The sequence below is a fragment of the Fistularia commersonii genome, chromosome 2, assembly GCF_037954325.1.
Source record: "Fistularia commersonii isolate RoL2024-O1a breed Wild chromosome 2, RoL_Fcom_v1.0, whole genome shotgun sequence".
NCBI lineage: Eukaryota > Metazoa > Chordata > Actinopteri > Syngnathiformes > Fistulariidae > Fistularia > Fistularia commersonii.
In genome coordinates, this window is record NC_141285.1 from 22,681,305 (window position 1) to 22,699,860 (window position 18,556).

The 18,556-nt window shown below is 42.9% G+C and overlaps 2 protein-coding genes across 2 annotated transcripts; both read left to right on the forward strand.

Moving 5' to 3' along the window:
- Nucleotides 1-4,493: 4,493 nt before the first annotated feature.
- LOC147236751 (myelin and lymphocyte protein-like) lies at nt 4,494-11,985 on the forward strand. Its single transcript, XM_086162477.1, has 4 exons — nt 4,494-4,624; nt 10,150-10,314; nt 11,223-11,360; nt 11,441-11,985. The coding sequence occupies exons 1-4, from the start codon at nt 4,538-4,540 to the stop codon at nt 11,513-11,515; spliced, it is 465 nt and encodes a 154-aa protein (XP_086018603.1). The 5' UTR covers nt 4,494-4,537; the 3' UTR covers nt 11,516-11,985.
- A 1,977-nt stretch (nt 11,986-13,962) lies between these two features.
- On the forward strand, nt 13,963-18,382 carry LOC147236752 (myelin and lymphocyte protein-like). Its single transcript, XM_086173547.1, has 4 exons — nt 13,963-14,114; nt 16,669-16,836; nt 16,927-17,049; nt 17,540-18,382. The coding sequence occupies exons 1-4, from the start codon at nt 14,022-14,024 to the stop codon at nt 17,612-17,614; spliced, it is 459 nt and encodes a 152-aa protein (XP_086029673.1). The 5' UTR covers nt 13,963-14,021; the 3' UTR covers nt 17,615-18,382.
- Nucleotides 18,383-18,556: the final 174 nt, after the last annotated feature.

Here is an 18,556-nt window from a genome sequence, read left to right on the forward strand (position 1 = left end):
CCATAGTGCCGCGCTGAACATTATGTGCTTTTGCTCACTATAAGCGTCACATAATGTACAATTAAACACAATCAAACACTAATGTGGTCAAACAAATACAGAATATATTTGCTAAGATGACTTGTTGGGTGATAATTGTGTCATATGGAGTGAGAGATGCTCTCACAGATCCAGTGTGTCTGACATCCTTCTCTCTTCTGTATCTGGGGTAGACCTGCCTTGCTACTTAGCTTAGCACAACAAACTTTTCTTGCAGGTAGCGCGGTAATGACACTGCTCACAAGCATCTCAAAAACACAATTTTTTTGCACTACTTCAATTCCTCCATCTCTATTTTCACACACTCATCAATGCAAAATTTACATTTACATTCATATTATTTACATACACCCTGGGAGACATTCCCTACTACAGCTGTTATTTTATGGCCACTTTCCCGCACATGGCAATCCTTTTGTCACTTTTTTTCTTTTTATATCCTGTATTATAATATATATCCTCTTAGTCAGACCTGGGCATTTTACGGCCCGTAGGCCACATTTTTCCCATTTTGCTTTTTTATCTGGCCTGCCAAACTACTTTCTTTGAATATTTTAACAAGTATTTTCAGTCAATATTGAAGTTAGAAGCTCCTTTTTTTTCGCTTTTGTTGAATTTTGTATGGATGACTATATATAAAATAGTGTCAGTACATTTATATGATCATTAATGATTTTAAAGTTTAAATAAAATGCCAAAATAAATCAAATATTTTAGTTGAAATTTTCATTTTGATCAATTTACATGATATATAATTGGCCTGCACATAAAAATTAAATAAGAAATGTGGCCCGCCGGCCAAAATAATTGCCCACCTCTGCTGTGAATAGTCTTTTGTAGCAACATCCTTTATGTGAACTCTCCTCTGTCTATGTAGCGAACCTTTTAACCAGGTTAAAACCATCTTATCTTATCTTATCTTATCTTATCTTATCTTATCTTATCTTATCTTATCTTATCTTATCTTATGTATTGACATGGGGAGAACATTGCGGGCTCATTGGAGACTTATTGAAAAATCACAATAATCATTTAGTTTGAAAAATGAACTGGTGAAGGAATGGTGGTTTGTAAGAACATATTCAGCAGTGATGTGCGGTCAGGGGAGGCAGGAGAGGCCATGCCTCACTTGCCAATTTGGAAAGATTGTAAAATGAAAACATGAATTAAATGGTTATTTTTGTCAATGATTTGAACTATGAATGTATTTTTCATTTATTTTCATCAGTTTGAGATTGTTTTTTTATTCAAAATGGCTGGATTTTCACATTTACTGTTCAAACACTGAGAAGAGATGTGCGGTGAGGCCCCTGACTGTTGAGCCTCGACGTAGATTGCGCAATGACGGCTGGCTGCTGGCGTGCTCTGCACTAAGACCATACTGCTGTCTCTGTATGCTGCTATCAAAATATTTAAACACTTTTGCTATATGAAGCACATTTCCAATGTACAGGATTTTTTTTCAACAACTGTATGTGTGTTACAATTTTTTTTGCGTTGAGCAAGCATAAAACAGCTGCCAAGAGCTACTAAGTGAGGCACGCAGTTCTCCTGCCTCATGGTAGGGGGCGCTTGTGATTCCTGGTATTCTCCTTGCGACTCCTCAGCTGCAGAATACAGCGACAGCAAGGTAAAACTAGCAAGTCAAATGCAGCCATCCATTTATTTTTCCTCTCCTTACTTTCAAACTGGAGGCCTACACATCCAAACTACATTGGACTCGCATGGGCTTCATTTACAAGCAAAGGTAAGACATTAATAACTTTTTTTTTTAATTAGCTGGGCTTTTTTGGTGAATATGCTACTCTGTGGGGTTCATACGTTTATAAATGTGATTGTGATGCCACTGATATTCAGTGATGCCAAGAGCAACAGAGGACACGCTACCAGAGAAGAAGAAAAACCTCCTCTCATGATGGATGTCAGGGGTTGAGCTGAGGGGACGGATTGTTTCCCCCTGGACGTCTGTGATGGTAAATTTGAATACTGCAATTCACGCCTATTGCTAGAATGCAAACTAGCAAGGTTGAATTTAAATGCTTTGCACACACCAGAAATCATTCGCCCCTTCATCCTAACCGTCATGAGGAGGAAGAACGTAACTGATACCAAACCGCTTGGCGCCCGAGAGCACCGCCGCACGAAACGTCAGTTGAATATCAAAAACAGGATGCTCCTTCCGTGGATGAATAAATATGAACGCTCTGGCTGAAGAATACCCACGTGACGGTATTGTTCAGACAGAGGTACGCGGTTCATGTGGCGCGTTTTCTAAAACATATTAAAACATTTGCGCTGGTTGAATTCCGCACAGACCCTCCCTCGCTGCCTCCATTTATTCCCACCCTGTAGTTTTCTGCTTCAGTGCCGAACCCATAGGAAACCCAATGTTTAACACGGCAGGAATGCAGCTCGGTGGGTTCCTATGCAAACATACATCCAATCCCACTCGGCTGATTCGTCCCATCGCGGAAGGGACCTTTTCACGGAGGTTTGACCTTTCACCTTTCTGTGTGGAGTCTCTATGTTCTCCACGTTTCTGCCTGGGGTTGGTCCGGGTTCCTCCCACGTTCCAAACCCATGCAGGAGGTTCTGCGGAGACCCTGAATTATGTATGAATGAAACAATAACAGAGTGAATGATTGATTTTTTTGAAAAAAATCCGCACATCAAGAGTGTGGAGAGATCATTTATTTTACATAGAGTACAGAAAATGTATTACAAGGAAATTATATATCTAACAAGAGATGAAAAAAAAAAGGGAATCACATGAACATGTTTATTAAACATACTTTAGTAGGCATCTGATGAACAGTGTATTTTTGCTCAGAAAATCATGCTATAATAAATTTTCTGTACTCTGTGTAAAATAAATTATCTTTATCTTTCACTCTTCATGTATGTCTCTGTGTGACATGAATGAATGAGTGAACAGTTGTATGTCCTTATGTGATATGTGAATGAGAGGGTGAATTATTATTTGTCTCTATATGACATGAATGGGAGGGTGAATTTTGTACGTGATCTGTATGAATTTTGTAAGTTTTTCATGTGAGTGAAAGTGAATAGTTTGTGAATAGTCTCCCTTATGATGGCTGAATGAGAGGGTGAATGGTCTCTACATGCAGTGTGAATGAGAGGATGAATGCTGTACGTCTCTATATGTGGCCCTGTGATTGGTCCAGGGTGAACCTCTCGTCCAATGAGAGCTGGGTTAAGTGCAGGATAAGCAGTATAAATAATGAATGTGTGAATGAATGGATGTATGAATGAATGAATACCATCATTTCCAGACAATGAGCCACTACTTTTTTCCTTTGGATTTTTACAGGCTCATGAGCTTTACGTCGCCAAAATATTTAGCCCGGTAACATCGGACCAATGAAACGACACACAAACACGACTTAACACGCTTGTGTTTTACACCAGTGACATTGAGATCGACGGTGAAAGAAGTGTGTGATGGAGGAATTCTGAGGCTGTTTGGTCTGAAGAAGACAACTTAGCGGTTTTAGCTCGTGGGATAAAGACGAAGATAGCGATTGATGACTTTTCCTGCTAGGCTACTGTTTTTTTTTTTTTTCTAACCAGATGCATTCCAGGTACTGGTTGGAAAAAAAGTATCTAAGTTAAAAAAATCTTGCTGTGTAGATATCTCATGTTACAAACAGACACTCGCGGCTGATAGACAATAGCAGCCTATACAGGACTGTCTCGGAAAATTAGAATATTGTGATAAAGTTCTTAAGTAATGCAATTACAAAAACAAGATGTCACACATTCTGGATTCATTACAAATCAACTAAAATATTGCAAGCCTTTCATTACTTTAATATTGCTGATTATGGCTTATATCTAAAGAAAACTCATAAATCCTATCTCAAAATATTAGAATATCATGAATAAGTAATTTTTGTTTTTTTAATTGCATTACAGAAGAAAAAGAACTTTATCATAATATTCAAATTTTCTGAGACAGTCCTGTATATGGACACATTTTTTTATCTTTTCAAATTTAGTGAGTGCGACTTATACTCAGGTGCGCTCAATAGTTTGCTAATTACGATATTAACTGCGGGGGCTAGCGCAATATCCTTGCTTTAGCGCTTTAGCAGCAGACGAGGAAGCACCATCACATCTGAAGACAAGTTATTCGACAGTCACTTTTGTATTCATGTAAACAGGCCCGTTGTCATCTGGAGACCCAACCGAATCAACACACACTTGCGCACACACACACACACAAGCACACGACACACAAACAGAATCTCCCGCTGCACAAACAAAGCTAAAAGGCACCTGTCAAACCTGTAGTTTCGGGTGGAGGAATGGTGGGTAGGTGGAGTATGGAGGAGACGGAGGGAGGAACGAGGCAGGGGAGAGAGTGAGACAGCCTTTAAAAAGCAGATGGAAACAGGTTGAGCATCTCATTCTAGAGTGCACACACACACACACACACACACACACACACACACACTCACACGAGTGTTTCTGGACTATGGCCTCCACAACCTCCAGTGATGTTCTGCCCACGGGGGGATCCATCTTCACGTCCATCCCCGACATGTTCTTCATTCCCGAGTTTGTGAGTGTTACCTTTTAACTTATTTCAGGGAAACCCGCGTCACTCTTTGTCACATCAGTGTGTGTGTGTGTGTGTGTGTGCGTGTTACACCCTCATCTTCCTTTGCCATCCTCTCCGTTTGCCCTCAGATAAAGAGCTGTGTTTTTCCCTTTCCCCCGAGGCGATTCCACTCAGATACAAATCTCCCTTGTCTCGTTTTGTTGGCCAGCAGCGTTTGATCATCCAACCAGCCACCCCACCCTAACACACACACACACACACACACACACACACACACACACACACACACACGCACGGACTCTCAAATATATTTAAAAGCTTGGATTTGATGGATCAGCTCATGAGTCCCTGCAGCTTCTCGTTCTTCCCGCTAACAGCTGTCGAAACAGGATAACGCACACGTCCTGGCTCCCGGCTCGGCGACCCGTCCCGTAGATTCCAGTTGAAACATGTATCGCCATAGCAACAAGAAGCCCCCCCCCCCATTCTTTTTTTTTTTTTTTTTTTTCAGCAATTCGAAGCTTTGGGAAGTTTGGAAAGCGGATGGATTTGCTCGCGTGAACGTGAAAGTACGACAACCTTGATTAAAAATGCTTGATTCAAATTAAGAAGGAGTACAAGTGCTGGGGCGTTGTCAGCTGAGCGCACTTTAAGCCGTAAAAGTACTTTGACTGCCCTCCCTGTGTAGTCGATCAGCACATTCTGCAACAATACTTTGACAAATACTTCAGAGACCACTTTGACACTCATTAATAGTAATGGTACTACATCAGATTAGTACATGGTGTATCAAGTATAAGTGTATCATACCTGTTTCTCAGCAAAAGTGCACAATGCTTTTTCATAGCAAGTTGAGTTTTTGTGATTTTTTTTTTTTTTCAATGAGAATATCCGGAGAGCAAACAAAGCCTCCAGATATGTTTGTGTAGGGGAGAGAACACGTGTACTCTATGAAGTACACTGGAGAGGAAGTAAAGCGTAGTACCCAAGAGAAATGATGACCAATTTATGCAAAAGTACATCTACCCCATAAATGTGGTGTTTTGTCTTTCTCTTAAATGTTGAATATGAAATCTAGCAAATATGGAGAGAGCAGTATTTTGTGGTGTTCCCCCGCGTACAGCGAGGTTTGGAAACCTCCAATGAAAGGCGTCGTGGGAGAACGGCCCCTTGGCGCCTCCCAGCCGATAAGGCCTCCGATTAATACGGACGTCTGAATACCAGCAAACAGGGTTATCAGCCGGAACAGCTCATATTCCTAGAAGGAGCTTCTGAAAGCTAAATGCTCATTGCATTCACACCACACAGACACACACTGATAGCGGCAGAGTTTCCATGCTAGGCGCGAACCGTACAATTGGGAGCAACTAGCGGTGTCTTGGCCGGGAATTGAACCAGCAACCTTCCATCGGAGGGACGCCCGCTCTACCGATTACCACTGCTAATACCGCAATGCTACGACAACTGCTACTGCTAAATACTACAACAACTGCTAATGCTAAATGATACTACAGTTGTTACTGCTCCACTTGTGCAGCGCTTTCCGCTCCTTGCACCATACAAGGTGCTAACTAGGCAGCTGGGGGAGACTGGGGGAATTTTCAATATCTTCCTGAAGGCACTTCGGCACTCTTCTAGAAAGTTCACCTGAGCAAATACTGATGCCGATATTCTTATGTGACCGTAATTCCAATATCAATCAGTCACACTGAACGCCGATCGTGAGATGTCTCCGAAGCGACCGGAACGGTCCAGAACCGTCGAATCCATCGTGCGCTGCTTAACTTCTCATACGTGAACAGTCCCCGAGGAGATGTGTGTGAGAGAAGCAAGCCGGGATAATTGCCCTTTAAAAAGCGCAAAGCGGAACAATCGAAGGCTCTCCCGCGGTTCCAGGGGAGGGAGGCCGAGATTAAATCTGTTTGACACAGGTGGAAAAACAGCTCTGGTAGGCAGAGGGAGGTGTAAATCGAAACCAGGCATCTGCGGGGGGGTTCGAGACGACTCGGAAAGCCGGCCTTTTCTTCGTCAGCCTGCAATTTAAACCTTAACCGCCCCCATGCATTGTAAGATTACCACGTGCTACTGCTAGCTTACCCATCTTGATCTTCTACGCCCTCTTGAAGCGTTTTTCCGAGATTGAACATGGGATGCTCTCCTGGATATATCTGGCGCTGGAGAGCAGGATGTCACGATATCTCCAAAGTGCTCACGCAGGCGTGATGTAACGTCTCCTGGCATTTCCTTAGCCGCTGCCAGGCTGCTGGGGAAAACGCCCCTTCGCCAAAATCTGAGTTAGCATTGTTGTTGTACAACATCTCATAAAACAATCAGACCGTATACTCGAGGTAAACACTCCCCTTGTTCTGTAAATATTGGCAAATGCTAAGCTACACAAGCAACTTCATACCTTCTTACACCTTAGCAGCGTGTTGACCCGTGCGTTGTGATCGTTCCCCGGCTTCTCCGCGTACTTTGTTTCGGGATTCCTTAGCAGGCTAATGGTTTCCTAGCCCTGAGCAGGAGCTATGATGTTAGCATCAGATAAATTATTCTATTAGTCAAACATTTGTTTTGAAGCATTTCCATAGAAACGGTGTTTGCACCAACTCCGGTGACATGGAGTATTTGACTTATGGTCTCACTTCCTTCAAAAGTGGGATGTTTGTAGGCTGTTAGCCTCGGTGAACATCTCCAACCAAAGCGCATGGATCTAAAGACTGTCGAGGGGTCAAGGAAAAGAAAAGGCATCAGTTTGCAAAATTTCTCGACATGTTTAAGTTTTACTTCTGAGTATGTCCGAGCCCGGACAAGCGATACGTTTCAGGACTGCATGTGATGAGGCAACTGTCCGGCTGTACCTTTCAAGCACCTTCTCTTGCTAATGGTCATCAGCTGTGGCAGGCGATTAGCTTGTAAACACACATTCTAAACCTCTTAGGTTTTCAAATTCTAATGTTGTTTGCTAGTTAGCAGGCGTATCGAACCTGCCGCAAATCTGTGCTTGTTGTTTAGCTGCAGATGACTAATATCTCCATGAGACAGTCGGAGAAGAGGCATCGGATTCGTGTCCAGAGACCACGTGAAGCTGGGAGGCGTCTGATGACGCTGCTATCTTTTCCATTTCATATCAACATAGCCTAGCAGGCTAACCAGGCTAAACAGTGAATCCTCCTTTGTTTGATGGATCGCAAACACATCGACAATTATATTGCGTTATCGCAAAACATATAATTAGCATCTATGTTTGATTTTACATTGGCTGTGGAACACAGAGGCTAACATGTGAAGAGACGTATCGGAATAGCGCCTAGGTTACAGGCGGTATTCGCCTTGAGGGAATTTTCAGACGGAATCTCAAGTGAAAATCTGCAGCCGGCGGCTGGAACATGCAGAAGGCTGCGCACTGTTTATTTTTAGCCGCGGCACTCCTATGTTGGTCGCATTGTTGGTCGGCCCGTTGCGGAAATGCGCGGCTTAGGACGGACACCAGGTCCAACTGTTTACGCAACTGATAACATCGGTATTGATTCATTTCATCGTCCAGATGCGCCGATTCACGTCGAATCCCAATCTCACGGCGAGCCGAGTCACCATCCGATGGTTTGTGCGAAATAATCCGGGCGATTTTCTGTAACACGCCCCATCCCCCGGCGATTGCTTCAAACCGATCCATACAGAACGGTAATTGCAAAGCAAACATGTCAAGGCACATTTAATTAAGACAACACGCCAGTCAAACACAGGTGACTGGTGTCGGCGTGGCCTGATGGAAGCGACCCGCATTTGCATCAAACAAAGTCACCACGGCAACCAAAAAACAAAACGGAGGAGAGAGACACCGGCAGGACGAGGACACGGAAGTGGAGACACTTTCTCCTCAGAATGGAGATCTCTGACCTTTCAAAGTAAAATTCGCCGCTAATGCTGGGATGATTTCCGGCCGATTTCGCCGTTGTTTTTTGGAAAATAGGGCTATTTTCTGAATGTTTCTCGAACAACAGGATTCCGAGTTTTAACTGCCTTTTCGCCGACGCCCGGGTCATTCCTGGCAATTTGTATTCTGAGATCCCTGCGGCGTTAGGGCCATTGTTGAGCCACTGTGTTGACAATTAGCAGCTAACATTAGCATTTCTGACCCATTTATGGGTAATTTCACGTCTGGGATATTTTCGATGACATGATTTCTTTCAAAGTTACAAACGGCATCATCCTGGGTTTGGCCATTGTTGCCACAGCCAAAAAAATTCCATTCCCATACCGGGTCACACCTCAAACGTACAACCGTTCACCGACTTGTTGGCACCAACAGACGATTTAGATTCTCCAGTTACGACTGGCTAACCGCCTCACAACAACGCCACGCCCGATTCCAGGGAGTTGTGTTGGGAAGCTCTGATCTCTTACTTGTCTTACTTGGATCTGAATGACCTCTCGCAAATATTTTCCCAGCGCTCTCGGTATCGTAACATTTTCAAAGCGCATCTTATCAGGGATCAAATGGCAGGTTGGAGTATCGGACAGCCAAAGGCTCTGTTTGCCAAAGGAGGGCAGGTATGACCAAGAGTGCGGCGGTGCGTGTTTGGAGGCCATCCGGTCGAACCCTGATTCTATAGAAGCATTCCAGCACCTTTACTAGTGTTTGCGCGTCCAGCACTTGCCTGAGATGGTTCAACCCTGGACTCGGCAGGAGGTCCGGGGAGCAGATTTGCAACAACAATTCCTCCAATCCAGAATCAACCGTAAAAACAAAACCGTTCCATCAAAAGAGAAACCATTTGAAAGTAGAAGATTGCGAAATACATGTGGAGAAGAGCTTTGGTACTGTGGGAGGGGTGAAACGTTTTCAAGTGAAGAAATTCAAATCCAGTAGCCACGACAAGAAGATTTCAACAAGAATTGAGACGATGTACCATTTACAAGAAGGATACGATAGTTAGCTCTTCTTAACAACAACCAGAAGATCTCCCCGGGTTCCTCCAATCGTCCAAACCCATGCAGGAGGTTCACTGGAGACCAGAAGTGAGAATGAATACATCTCTGTATGGGGTGGAAATGAGGGAGTGAATATTAGCGTTTGCAATTAGCAATATTAGCACATGTAGTGTGAATGAGTGAATGGTTGGATGAAGGTGAATGAAAGGGTGAATGGTTGGATCTTTCTGGACGAAGGGTACGCCGCCCCCTCGTGAACCTGGGCGCAGGATAAGCGTTGTAGATAAATGAATGAATGACTAATGAATGAATGATGGAAAAGGTCACACAAAAAAAGGAAACTCCAAAGTCCTGAAACCAGGGTATTTCTCTGTTATTGTAAGAGATGCAAAGAGTGCAGCGAAAGGCAGCTTCCAATGCAAACAAGAGTAAAAAGTTAACGTGAACGGACGTTCTGACTGATGTTCCACACCTCCATTTGAAAATGACGAACATTGTTGCCAGGGTAACCGCACCAGGTCCACGCCTGCAAGTGTTTGCATCCCACCATTTTTTTTTTTTGTTTGAGCCTCCTCTGTTTGCCCCCGCAGGTTTTCGGAGGTCTGGTTTGGATCCTGGTGGCGTCCACTTACGTCCTCCCGGAGAACCCGCTGGGCTGGGTGATGTTCGTGTCCGTCTTCTGCTTCGTCGTGACCACGCTCTGGTTCTTCATCTTCATCTGCGGAGCCAATCAGGGCAGCGTATGGCCGTCCCTGGTGAGGAACGTCGGATGGAGAGAAACATGGCCGACAAATGTGATCGGGTAGAATCCGAACCCGGACGACAACCAACGTCGCACAACCGTTCACCCTCTCATTCACACGTCGTAGAGAAACCAGTGTCATCTATGGACGTCTGGAGGTTCTCGGTCATCCAGGTCACGGTGAATTCGTCTTGTCGTGGCAACTGGATTCTTAACTCCAGTGCTGAAACATCTTCGAGCGAAGTAATTCAAGTCCAGGTGCCACGACAAGAAGATTTCGATAAGACGTACCATTTACAAGAGGGACGCGGTGGGTAACGCTGGTTGGATACCAAAAGGGGGGCCTTCCTGTGTGGGGTCTCCATGTTCTCCACGTGTCTGAACGGGGTTCCTCAGGGTTCTCCGGGTTCCTCCTACAGTCCCAACACATGCAGGAGGTTCACTGGAGACCCTAAATTGACCAGATGTGAGAGTGAATACATCTCTGTATGGGGTGGAAATGAGGGAGTGATTATTAGCATTTGCATTTAGCAATATTAGCATATGAAGCGTGAATGAGGGAATGGTTGGACGCCTTTGGATGAAGGCGAATGAACGGGTGAAAGTCCAGTTGCCATGATAAGAAAATTTCGACAAGTCATAGTCAGACATACAAGGACTCACCCTCGCATTCAGATGTCGTTCACAGAAAAAAAAAAACATTCACCCTCTCATTCACCCGTCAACCAACAACCACTCACATGTCTGGGCAACGTAGAGTCTCCAGTGAACCTCCTGCATGATTTTGGACTTTTTGGAGAAACCTGGAGAACCCTGAGGAACCCCACAGGCGGGAGAACAAGGAGACTCCAACCAGAGACCTTCTGACCACTGCCATAATGCATGATGTTTTACACATTTTTCAACTTTGCCCCCCTCCAGGATGCAGGCTACCATTTTGTGGCGGTGGTTTTCTACCTCAGCGCCTCGGTGGCTCTGGCCTACATCACCATCCTGAGAGGGAGTCTAATCTGGAACCCTAAGGATCTCAAAGGCTACCGGCTGGACATTGCTGCCGTGGTACGGCCTCCTTCGCACACACACGCTCTCACACACTCGCGCACACACGGGATCTAACGCCATCTTCTTCTGGTTCTCAGGTGATGTCCTACATAGCAACGCTTCTCTACTTCATCCACGCCATTTTCTCCGCCATCCGATGGAAGAGGTCTTAAACAAAACAAATACGGGTGAGAGCGTCAATCGGACGAATCCGATGGCTCCTCCCCTTCACGTGTCAGATGTTTTGCAACCTTTTTTGTGCCGATAGGAAAAAAAAACGAATGAACGAATGAATGAATGAGGAACCGAGCAGCTTACGCCTCCTCCGCTTATACTGCGCTTCCGTCAAAACATGCCGGCTGATGTTATTTACCTTTCTGTTCTTTTTTTTTTTTTTTTACATCCCGATAATCTGTGCCGAAGCTCTCCTCTAAGAATCACAGACCCGGCCGACACAGCGATTCGTGAATGATTCGTTTCATGAGTTGTTTCACGAATGAGTCGTTCCATGAATCGTTTTATTAATGATTCGTTTCATGAACCGTTTCACTAATGATTCGTTTCATGAATCGTTTCACGAATCATTTCAGGAGTGATTCGTTTCATGAGTTGTTTCACGAATGAGTCGTTCCATGAATCGTTTTACCGATGATTCGTTTCATGAACCGTTTCACTAATGATTCGTTTCACATTTCATGATTCGTTAAATTGGGGTTTAAAACTTATATATATACATATATGAATATATATATGAATATACATATGGATGGATGATAATTTCAAAGCTTCCCCGTCTCCATGTTTGTGATCAACATGTACATACGTTCTTTAATGTTTTTCTGAATCTTTGAATAAAACGTATCTTTCCAACGCCGAGGCTCTGGAATCTTGATGGTTGATGGAAGATGGTTTCTATGGAAACCGAGAGGCGGGGTTACGTGGTTGGCGTGGAGGCGTCACAAAACGATAAGTGACGGCGTTTCCGCCCGCCACTGTCTTCTGATCACGCCGCTACCGGCGGCAGGGCTTCTGCGCCAGGCGCTAACCGAACCGTGGAAAACCTTGTTGGAGACTGAATCGTCCAGATGTGTGAATGAAAGGGTGAATGACTGGATGTCTATAAACGATAGGTTTTTATCTATATGACGTGTGAATGACTGTCTATACAATGTGCGGACCAGGTTGTATACTGATGACATTTGGATGAGAGGGTGAATGTCTATAGGGTTGGGATGAAAGAGTGAATGTTTGTTGACCTTTGTTGACCTCCTGACCTTCTTCCATCTGCGGTTCTTCTTGTCGTGGAATCCTCCTCAACTTCGACACCAACCCTCGCCGCGCTGCTTATTTACACTCCGGTCGTGTTTACACAACACCGACTCATCTCTGCTTGCCGCCGGGTCGGGGAATCAGGAGACTTAGGATCCTGGATGTGCAGATGGAGGTCCTCCTGCAGATGGAGGTCCTCCTGCAGACGTCCATCCCTGCTGTCATTGGACAAGAGGTGGGGTTTGTGCAGGAACGTCGATCCCATAGATACTGACAACTATTCACCCTTTCATTCATACATCACAGATATACAATTCCCTATGACATATTCCCTATGTCCTCTATTGTAAGTCGCTTTGGATAAAAGCGTCTGCCAAATGTAATGTAATGTAATGTAATGTAATGTAATATACAAGGATCCACCTTCTCTTCACATGTTCCATAGAGACGTACAACAATTCACTCATTCATTTACACGTCATTTAAACATACAATATTCACATCATATGGAGACACACAACATGCACCCTCTCATCCACCCCCATGCAATTTTTGTAAGTCGCTTTGGATAAAAGCGTCTGCTAAATGTAATGTAATATAGAAACAAACAACCGTTCGCCCTCCGATTCACATGTCATATTGATAATAATTCACTCGAATTTGCACATCATATAGGGACGTAAAAACCCTTCACCCTGTCATTCACACATCATATAGAGACATGCAACCATTCAACCTCTCATTCACACATCTGGACAATGTAGTGTCTGAGACGAACCTCCTGCATGATATTAGATTTAAATATATAGATTTATCGATGGCTGGAATGCAAAACCTCCAATCTGAAAAAAAAAACGTTTAATTTGATTACAGTATGGTCTTTGTTAAAGATATTCAAGAATATTCTGTTGTTCACAGACTATATTTCTATGTTATTATTTAAAAATACATATCATGTATTTTTAACCCCGCAAAATGCAAGTGTTTTTTTCCTATTTTTTTTCTGCTTCATTGTGCACATAGGAGTTTTGTCATGTCATTTATGTCAAAAGAAAAGGCGGGATTATCTTGCAGATGGACTAAAAATGTGGAGCCGTCCCATTTCTCACCATTCAATGCAAAAACCCAAAATCGAAAAATTTGCAGATAGGAGGTTTTTCATTGCAGCCATCGATATATGTGTTTATAATGAGCCTCTAACCCCAGCTGGCCTTTCTCCTCCACACAGGTCTGCCGCTCAGGTGCGACGTGTTGCGTCGCAGGGGCGGCGCCGGGCCGAGGGAGGGGGAGCAGAACGGGTTTGACTGCAAACTAATCTGGCTAATAAGGGTCAGCGACGGCCTCCGGGGCGCCGTCATTCGTGCGGAGGAGGCGACGGGCTGCGGACGGCGGGAGAAGGAAAGCGCCGACATGGCCGCGACCACTGCTCAGCCCATGGGGAGTCTGCCCAGCGGACTGGAGATCTGCACCACCGCGCCGGATCTCCTGTACCTGCCAGAGCTGGTGAGTGCAGGAGGGGGGTGCTGATGGAAATTGATCTAGATTTATAATTTTTATAAAAAGGGAGTGTCTTTGACGGGAGAATGAATAAAGTGGGAAAATTCAGCAAAAGAAACTGTAATAGGACATTTTATGATTTAAATGATGGGATTTTCTATGATTAAGATATAATTTGGAGTGTTTCATTATATACTGAGAGATAATCTGCCGTCACTTGATTATTTTTTTTGCTGTATTATATTTTCTTCATTGTAATTTTTTTTTTTACATTTTCATTCTTTAGTCAAGTAACAGAAATGTATTTTATTTATTTCTATTCCTTATTTTTATTTGCACTTAGCGGGTCATGCATTTCCCAGCTTCTATTGAACTCTCACAATCCATTCGTCGATAAGTCGCTTAACATAAAGTAAATAAAATAAAAATAATACAATAAATTAAAAAATTGGATAAAACCAACTGGAGCGGCATAAAATAAAACAAAATAAATGAAAATAAATGAAATAGAGGAAAGGTCACATGCAAATATAAGTAATTTTATAGACGAAATTGCTTAAGAAGAGAATACTTAAATTATGCGTGTAATTAAATAAAAAGCGAATGACAGTTTTGAGGCTCGTCGTGCCGAGAGTGAAATCCGGAACATACAACATTCATCCGCTTATATTATTAATTATTCCACAATTATTTCTCAGATTTAAAATGGGAGAAAGAAAACAGAAAGCCAGGTCTCCTGTGTTTCTCACGTTTCACCGGTATTGTACCGAGGCGACCCGAGGAGGGGGGGCACAAATACCAGAAAGTGATCTAATATGTGCAAAAGGAAAGGAAGAGGGTGGGGTTTTGCAGAAGACGCAGGTTTGGGGTTTTAAAGTTTGACCTTTGCTGTGTTTTCAAAACTCCTAGCCCCGGGAGAGGCCTGGAGGGAGTTAAAAACTGTCTAATAACCTCGCCTGCAGTTATTGTCGGCCGTCCCCTAGGTGGCGCTGTGGGCGTGACCTCAACCTGGACGCGCCAAGGGTTAGAAACATTCACAAGCATGAAAATTAACTCATTTAATTTAACGACGCCCCCCTTGACCCTGCTGGGCGTAGTTGACCCAGGCAGCCACTAGGGGGCGCCAAACCCCTTTAACTTGAGGAGATTGTGATTGATTGTCGCTCAGCACTGCCCCCTAGTGGCCGGAGGAGGTATCACACTATTTTTTTTTTTTTTTTGCAGAGATTAAAAAACAGGTCGTGACCTTAAAATCTAAAAAACTGTTTCAGCAAGCGTGGAGCTCCGACCGTTCAGCGGGTACAGTTTTTAAATTTCTGGACTATAATCCGCTTCTTTTTTCCCCACGCTTTGTGGCTAATTTATGGATTTTTTTTGGGCTAACATGCTTCGTGCCGGCGAAACATTTAGCCCCGTCACATCGGATTGCTGAAGTTACTGTGAAATTCTCAGGCTGTTCAATTCAGACAAGGAATAAGATGACTTTAACAGTTTTAGTGCGCAGGAGGAAGACCAAGATAGCGATAAGCTGGAGTAGGACAATGCATTAACCTTAATTAATGCTCAATTAATCATAATTAATCTTTATTATCAGGCAAAGTTTGGAAAAAAGCATTTTCAGTACATGTTTGTGGATGCTACTGGTATGTATTTAATTTCATTTTTTTTTCTTCTGTGTATATATATCTCACGTTACAATGTGGACACTATACTGCAGATTATGCGGTTTATATACTGCATGTACACATATATTTATTTAGTTAGCTTTAGAAGCTGCAGCTTATATTCGGATGCACTCCATAGTCTCAAAAACACGTTGTGACCGCCATGTTTAATCAATAGTGCGGACATGTTGAGTCAGCTGTGTCCATTAGGGCACCAGGGTGTGACAGGTGACGATAATCCTTTGGATTATCATCCAACCCCTCAGACCTCTTTACTGCTTCTTTGTCAGTCAAATATTAAAAACAGCCAAAAAGATACGCTCAAGATAGATTAATTACTATATACTATTATATTATACTACAATTATATCAATGCAGAGCGAGCGTAACTACAATTTTGCACAATTTTGTATAGTAATTTATATATATATATATAAAACACATAAAATAATATTTTAATAACATATTTATATATGATTAAATATATTTATTTTATAATATTATTAATATAATATTATTTTATATGTATATATATATTAGACATATTTTATTCTATTTTTACATTATTTCATTCTAATTATATATTATTCTTTTTTCTTAATTATTTATTTTTTCTTAATTTATACTTGACGCCCCCCTTAATTGACCCTCGGAGACAAATGACGTTTGTCTTTTTCCGATTCTGATTTGGACTTCCACCAGGAAAACTACGCTTCAATTCTTGTCTTTCCTTCCTTTCTATCACAGGAGATTATGATACAGTAGTAAACCTGTAATAAGCGTGTAATAACCTTGTAATAACCTTGAAATAAGCTTGTAATAACAGCGGTAGAAGGTGTTGGATGGAGATACCGGCCCGGAAGGCGGTCACGAGGTTTCTCCCTCCGTCTGCGCAGGTGTTTGGAGGTCTGGTGTGGATCCTGGTCGCCTCCACCCACGTGTTTCCACCGAACCCTCTGGGTTGGGTGATGTTCGTGTCCGTCTTCTGCTTCGTCATGACCTTCCTCTGGTTGGCCGTCTTCGTCGTCGGGGGTCACAAGAGCAGCTCGGGCTGGGCGGCCGCTGTAAGACGGAGGATGAGGGACGGATGAGGGGCGAGGGGTTGGCGGGATCGTTGGCGGGATCGTGGCCGTGACGTCTCTCTGTCCCCGCAGGACTTTGCTTACCACGGCCTGGCGGCGTTCTTCTACCTCAGCGCGGCGGTGGATCTGGCCTACATCACCTTCCTGCAAAAATCGCTGGTGTTTAAAACCTACCAGATAGACATCGCCGCCGTGGTGAGACCTAAAAACCAAACCCCCTCCGATTCGGTGCACGCCGGCAGCGATTCGGGTTATTACATGGTAATAACACCTCCGCTGCTTTGATTACACAAAAACACTAGTTTTTTTTCCTGTCTGTCTTCTTTGCATCACTTCATCATGCACTTTTGAAGCGTCTGCTACAAACAAACATCAAAAGGCGGGTTCTGTAGACGCGCACCCTTTGATCCCGGTGTTATTACAGTGTCATAACATCACAAACGGAAGAAATGACTTTTCTGAAATTTGTACAAATAAACGAAGCAAAGCGATTTCTTTTACTTTGGAAAATACAACTCATGTCAGTGCTGTTTGTATGGGTAACCATGGCGACCTTCTAATGGGGAATTTTTTTTTGTTTTTTTTCCCCCTCACACACACACACAGACGGGGAGAGGAGTAATAACACGGTAATAAATGTAAATAAACGCCTTCTCCGTCTGATCTGCGGTGTTTCCCCCCCCAGGTGTTCGCCTACGTGGCCACGCTGCTCTACTTCATCCACGCCGTCCTGTCGTCCATCCGCTGGAAGAACTTCTGAGGGGTCGCTGAGTGTGTGTGTGCGTGTGCATGTGTGTGTGTGTGTGTGTGTGTGATGTGAGATTACACCCGTCTTTACCTGTAAACATATTGAACAAGCTACACTCTTGAGGTATTAATCAATTATCACACCATAGTAACGTCTCGTATCCTTGCTGATTTTTTTTTTTTTTTTAAGAGAAATGTCGAATGCATTATTCTAAACCACCGCTTTTGAACTGTAATAAAATTCTGTTTTTTATTTTATAACGTATTTTGAAATAATCCTGTTGAAGTGGAGGTTCGGGAGATGTGGGGGGGCATTTTTTATTGATTAGAAATCAATTATTTTAGCCAATAAAATGTGATATTTGAAGGTGATGGCGGCTGTTTGATATATAAATGTTTGAAAAAATCAGCACAGCAAGAGTGCTCCAAAATTAAAGGTAATTTATTTAAAAAAATTTTAATTATAACAAGAAGTTTCTTCATCAGATGCTTCCCAAAATATAAACATAATTTAAATAAAACATAATTAAAATATGAATATAAACAAACCATTAAAATATAAACGGCGCCACAATAAAATATTTTGGTAAGCATTTGAAGAAGAGCACATTTTGCCTGAAATTATATTATAATAAATTTTCTTTATGTAAAATATCTTTAATTTTGGAGCACTTTGTGTGCAGATTTTTTTCAAACCTTTGTTAACCTGACCGCGAATGTGTATGTTTTTCTTTTAAAAATAAAAAACATATATGTAGGACAAGTCAAACACACACCTGGACTGGAGTTTCAAGACTACGTGAGATTTTTATCATTATTGTTGTTATTCTGAGTCTTAAGTGGGATTTCAAAAAACTGGTGGGATTTTGAGAGAAAACAACACATATCAACATATCTCATCACATAATCCCCAACCGCTAACCCGGGATAATCCCAGATTACTTTGAAAAAAGTA

What these genes read in the sequence shown, in the direction of transcription:
- LOC147236751 (XM_086162477.1), top strand. Translation starts at nt 4,538, where the DNA reads ATGGCCTCCACAACCTCCAGTGATGTTCTGCCCACGGGGGGATCCATC. An exon ending in TGTTCTTCATTCCCGAGTTT is followed by an intron (nt 4,625 to 10,149) that starts GTGAGTGTTACC and finishes TTGCCCCCGCAG; the next exon opens with GTTTTCGGAGGTCTGGTTTG. An exon ending in GCAGCGTATGGCCGTCCCTG is followed by an intron (nt 10,315 to 11,222) that starts GTGAGGAACGTC and finishes GCCCCCCTCCAG; the next exon opens with GATGCAGGCTACCATTTTGT.
- LOC147236752 (XM_086173547.1), top strand. Translation starts at nt 14,022, where the DNA reads ATGGCCGCGACCACTGCTCAGCCCATGGGGAGTCTGCCCAGCGGACTG. An exon ending in TCCTGTACCTGCCAGAGCTG is followed by an intron (nt 14,115 to 16,668) that starts GTGAGTGCAGGA and finishes CCGTCTGCGCAG; the next exon opens with GTGTTTGGAGGTCTGGTGTG. An exon ending in AGATAGACATCGCCGCCGTG is followed by an intron (nt 17,050 to 17,539) that starts GTGAGACCTAAA and finishes TTCCCCCCCCAG; the next exon opens with GTGTTCGCCTACGTGGCCAC.